This window comes from Nestor notabilis, unplaced genomic scaffold (genome assembly GCF_000696875.1).
Source record: "Nestor notabilis isolate BGI_N333 unplaced genomic scaffold, ASM69687v1 scaffold22529, whole genome shotgun sequence".
NCBI lineage: Eukaryota > Metazoa > Chordata > Aves > Psittaciformes > Psittacidae > Nestor > Nestor notabilis.
The window spans coordinates 2,839-8,323 of NW_009944468.1; the positions used below are offsets into that span (position 1 = coordinate 2,839).

General features: G+C 57.6%; 1 protein-coding gene across 1 annotated transcript; it reads right to left on the reverse strand.

Annotated features, from left to right (window-relative positions):
* Positions 1–3,233: 3,233 nt before the first annotated feature.
* FUT7 (fucosyltransferase 7 (alpha (1,3) fucosyltransferase)) lies at positions 3,234–4,277 on the reverse strand. The gene has a single exon (XM_010022439.1). It carries the CDS (start codon positions 4,275–4,277, stop codon positions 3,234–3,236), a length of 1,044 nt encoding a protein of 347 aa, XP_010020741.1.
* Positions 4,278–5,485: the final 1,208 nt, after the last annotated feature.

Genomic DNA, 5,485 nt, shown 5'->3' on the forward strand with positions numbered 1-5,485 from the left:
GGAGCCATTTGTGCCCAGCCGAGCTGCTCCTGTGAGACCCAGAAAAAAGTGAGATTTAGATGATTTTGGGGATGGGGGGGGAGGGAGGAGAGGGTGGGGGGTTTTTTTTGGTAGGGTTTTTTTTGTTGTTTTTTGTTTGTTTTTTTATTTTTTTGATTGTTTGTTCATTTGTTTTTTAAATTTTTTTTGGTTGTAGTTCTTAAAAAGCAAAACTCTCTGTAGCGATTCCTAGTTTCCCAGCTGTCACACAGAGTGGGGCTGGAGCGCTGTGCAAGGGGCTTTGCCACCCTTACCTGGTGGCACCACAGAGCTTTACCCATCCATGGGTGGGCTGCTGCGGCTTTCTTTGGGGGTGCCCAACATCACCCCAGGTCCCCTGTGCCCTCTCCAGTGTGGTCCCTCTGCCCCAGCCCAGCTGCCCCAAGGATCATCTTTCCCAGGGGGCTGATGCTGTCCTGTCTGTGCTGCGAGTACCCCTGTGCCTTTGAGCCTGCTGTAGTTAATGACGATCTTTATTTTTTCTTAATCATATTCCCTCTGACAATGAAATAAATATTGGTTCTTTGGGGCCTGAGAGCAAGTTAACCCTTTCCTTGCCTCACTTCATCCTTGCTCCTGCACACTGCCAGCAGCCCAGCCTGGTTTGGCTCTGGGGCAGCACGGTGGGGCTGGACCAGAGCACCCAAATAGGGTGGAGGAGTTCTCACACCAGCAACACGCAGATCTTGGCTGCCTGCAGGCCAGCCCACTACTGGGACAGGGGCAGCTTGCTGGGGTCTGTGCCCCTTTCCTGGTTCTCCTTCACCCAGTATGAGGGGCTGATTTTCCATAGCTGCTTTTGGGAAGGGTGGGAATGCAGCAGTATCCCGATTGCAGGCTCCTCCTGCAGACACTGTGGACCTCACAGGGATATGGTGGGAGCTGCAGCACTCCATGCTCTGGAGTGGGCAGACAGGTACAGGAAGCCTGGGCTGCCCTTGCCATGGGACTGCCAGTGTGACACTGGTGGACAAGGGAGTCTCCTGTGCGTGATCCGGCCATGGTGGCTGTGCCAAGTGGTGCTAGCCCAGGCAGATCAATGTGGGCATCAGGGGCTGAGTTGTTTGAGATTGGGGGTGCCAGACCGTTCAGGAGAATCAATCATCTAGGAAATAACACCTTGCTTTGCATTGCTGTGGCCTCGGTAGTCTGGTTAGGCACCAGGCTGTGCTCCTGTAAAGAAATTGGCTTTGGAGCAAGCTGCCCAGGGAGTTGCTATCCCTGGAAGTGTTCACAAACCATGTAGGTGAGGCCCTTGGTGACATGGGTTAGTGGTGGCCTTGGCAGTGCTGGGGAACAGTTGGACTTTATGGTACCAAAGGTCTTTTCCAACCTGATTGATTCTATGAAACTTCTGAAAATCCCCTTCTGGGTTCGGCAACCAGTAAATGGTGCAGTTGCTCTGGGTCTGCCCCAGACCTCACTGCCATAGGCCAGGCAGGAGCAGGGCTGCTGCAGGCAGCACCATGGGGACCCTCTGAAGGGCTGAGGTGCACACACCAGGCTGGGTGCTAGCCCTGTGTGGTGGGAGCCCCTTGGCTCACCCTGTGTCCCCACTGGCTCCCCAGTGCCAGGGTGCCCAGGGTCACATGGGGCAGGGGCACAGGCCACTGCTGCCCTTTGGTGCTGGTGCTCTGGGGGGTGCTGGAGGCTGGCACTGCAGCAGGGTCAGTAGCAGGACTCCTGGGAAGGATGTCACCTCCCTGAGTTTTTCTTCACATCTCCACCATCTGATTTTCCCCTCTATCATAAGGCTGGCCAGGCAGAAGCCCTGCTCCCCACCATGGGACCCCCAAATCCCACTGCTCAGCATCCTGCCCCGGGCCACTCTGAACCCTTCCTGCTGCATTTTCAACTTGCCCAGAAGACAAAACCAAACTGAAATTTGAAGCCACACAAACTGCAAGAGCACAGCATGGCCACTGAACTGCAACCCGGTGAGGCCAGGCTGGGGACATGGATGTGCCAGCTATGGACAGGGACAGCATCTGCTAAGGGGATGCTGCTGCACTGTGGGCATGGGGAGCGGGTCCTGGTGATGCCCAGCACCTTGAGGAGTTGCAGCCCTATGGCTGGGTGACACAGGGCTGCAGTGAGTGAAAGTGTGGGGGAACCTGTGAAAAAGGAGTTGTTTGTATCAAGGGGGTTGATTGCACCAAGCCGAGGGGCACAGAGCAAGGCATGGATGGAGCTGTTGTGTCCCACTGCCTGGTCCTGTTGCCCAGCCTCGGCACTGCCGCTCATCCCAGATGCAGGTGTTCCCTCGGGGTGCCTGGACATTGCCTGTGCCCAAGGTGCAAGGTGTGTGAATGGGGCAGGGTGCCCACAATATATGCATAGGGTCCAGCACTGCACCATGCTGGTAGCGTGGTGCCTGGTGTGTGCAGTACAGGGTGAGCAGGACCTTCCGTGGCAGTGCCCAGGGCACATGGATCAGGCTGCCGGTGCCACAGGGTGTCCAGGGGCCTGGCTTTGCTCTGGGCTTGCTGCAAGGCTCCAGCCTCCACTGTGCCACTGGCTTCCTGTCGCAGCAGGGCAGGCAAGTGAGAAACAACAGCATCCCTCTGACTGCACTGAGCAGGCTGAGATTGCACCCAAGAGCATCCGGTGTCCTCCTGGTCCTCACCAGCACAGTGACACGCACAGCTTGGCAGCGGGGATTGTGGGGGGAAATGGGTGCTGGGGTGGGCCAGGAAGTGGGGGATCAGAGGCTGTGCTTTCTATCTCCAGCAGTGGGGTGCTGGGTTCCCCCTGGCTGCCCTGAACTCAGCTCCTCCAGCCCAACCAGGAATGTCACCGCAGGGCCTCTGCCACTGCAGCTTCACTGGGGAGGGCATGGAGCAATGGCAGGGAAAGACTGGGGAGCTCCACACCCCTGTAGCCCCTTTCCTGGCCCCACAGCACAGGTAGAGCCTTTGTAGCACTGTCATTTATTTCCAAAGCACCATTTCATCCTGCCTGCACCCTGGCAAGGTGGGTCAGTGTTGGGTCAGGTGGGGGGGTCGTTCCATTTTGCTGGAAACCAAGTCACAAGTAGTTGCTCAAGGTCCCAGTGTGGCAACAACGGGGCAGGGAGGAGAGTTGGAGACTCCCATGTCCATCCCTGCCCCATGTCCTGGTCTAGGACTGTGCCCTGTGTATCCTGTGTATCCCACCCCTGTATCCTCTGCCCCGATGATCCCAGCGCACCAGCTCTAGGTGTTGAACCAGCTCTTGAGGTCGGGATAGACACGGCCGTGGGGCAGGCTGGGGTAGGTGCTGCAGATAGTGCAGATCCGCTCCCTCCAGTCAGTGTAGAGCTTCACACTGTACCACCTCTGCCAGGTGAAGAACTGCTGATAGCGGCTGGAGTTCATAGTCTTCAGGAAGGTGGCCAGCTCTGCCAGGGAGCTGAAGTCGTCCACGTGGATGAAGGAGTCTGCAGGGATGAACTGCTCATAGTTGCTCCGAGGAGGCCCCAGCACCACGGGCACGGTGCCGGCCATCAGCGCGTTCCTCCAGAGCTTCTCAGTGATGTAGTCTTGGTGGATGGAGTTCTCGAAGGCAAGGTAGAACTTGGACTTGGATATTGTTGGCAAGAGGCAGTCCTTGCAAAGTGGCTTTTTGTTTGCTTTCCCATATATGTTCACATGGAGGTACCGGGAGAGGTTCTTGTAGACTTCAGCTCTTTTCTGAGTCCTGTGGTAGTTGCTGATGACCCAAGACACCAAATTGGTCTTTGCAGGGATGTTCATAGTGGCTGACCGGTTGGGCACAAGTTTGCCATAGGGGATGAAGATGTCCGAGTCCCGTCTGTAGGTCATCACCCAGTTGAAGGTCTGATTCCATCCTGCTAGAGCTTTAGTGTTGGAGGGGGACTCCAGGGACACCCATACCCAGCTCTGCCACGGTGGCCTGTCCTTGGGCAGGCTGTCCCTGCCAGGCTGGAGCCTGGTGTGGGGGAATACCACGACATCTGCCCAGTGCAGGAGCTGGTGCTCCATGGTGACCCAGCAGCCCGTGATGCCATACAGCTCATGGCAGATGTCCCCACTGACATTGGGGACCTGCTTTGAGGGCCATTCCCAAACCAGGACCATCAGCGGCTCAGTGTGCTGAGAGGTGTCTCTGGAGACCTGGGGAGAGTTGAGGAAGCACCTCAGGTTCCAGAGGGTGGTTGCAAGCACCCCGGTGATGGCCACCACCTTCACACCAGGCCGGCCCCATGGCAGGCGGGGCAGTAGTGATGCCCGGGGCATGCTGCCCAGCTGGCTGTTGCCTCCAGTGACAAGCTGACACCTGGGAGACAGGAAAGGACAGAAAGACCTGTCAGCTCGGCTTGTGAGGGGTGGTGGGGAGGTGCTGGGGCCAGAGAAAGTGTTTGTCCGTTAACCTGGGCTCCAGCATCACCCCTGACCCTTCTGCTGCCTCCCATGGCACCTGGTGTCATCCTATGGTGGCTTTTGTGTCACCGTCCCACAGCCCCCAGGGTCTCCATCTCCAGGGCAAGCAGGGATGTGCTGCCACGGGGAGTTTTGCATGCAGCTTTGCGGCAACAACACAAGAGGGACATGGAGTTATTGGAACGAGTCCAGAGGAGGCCACGGAGCTGTTGCGAGGGCTGGAGCAGCTCTGCTCTGGAGCCAGGCTGAGAGAGCTGGGCTGGGTCAGCCTGGAGAAGAGAAGGCTCCTGAAGGGGAGACCTTAGAGCAGCTCCAGTGCCTAAAGGGGCTCCAGGAAACCTGGAGAGGGGCTTTGCACAAGGGATGGAGGGACAGGACAAGGGGAATGGCTTGAACCTGCCAGAGGGGAGATTGAGATGAGCTCTGAGGCAGAAGCTCTTCCCTGGGAGGGTGCTGAGGCGCTGGCACAGGGTGCCCAGAGAAGCTGGGGCTGCCCCATCCCTGGCAGTGTTCAAGGCCAGGTTGGACACAGGGGCTTGGAGCAACCTGCTCTAGTGGAAGGTGTCCCTGCCTGTGGCAGGGGGTTGGAACTGGAGGAGTTTTAAGGTCCCTTCTATCCTAAATCAGGCTGTGATTCTATGAAGGGGAGGTACAGGGCTGCTGGGCAGCAGCCAGCTGTGTGTCCCCCACCTGGCACCACTCCCCATCACACACACCATGGATTCAGTCCTTGGTACTTGCTCCATGCCCCATCTTTCCCACTGACAAAGAGCCATGGTCTCAACTCCACCCTTCCTGCTTGTCCAGGTCGAGTCTGGAATGCCACCAGGTGCCTGGGAGTTAACAGGATGGGGCCACATGCCAATGGACAATGGTGGGGGGACAGCCCAGGTTCTGCCCAAATGACCCCATGGCAAGGCCCAAGCTGGGAATGGGGATTTCCTGGAATCACTGAGAAGTCTGAACCACCAACTGGGGTGTCCTGCCTGAGAAGTGCCCCCTTGGTTCAGCACCCTCCTGCAGTGATGGCAGGGCTGCCCCCAGGTTGGGGTGCCCTCCTCAGG

Bases quoted from the DNA above. Each gene is read 5' to 3' on its own strand.
- FUT7 (XM_010022439.1), bottom strand. From the start codon at position 4,277: ATGCCCCGGGCATCACTACTGCCCCGCCTGCCATGGGGCCGGCCTGGT.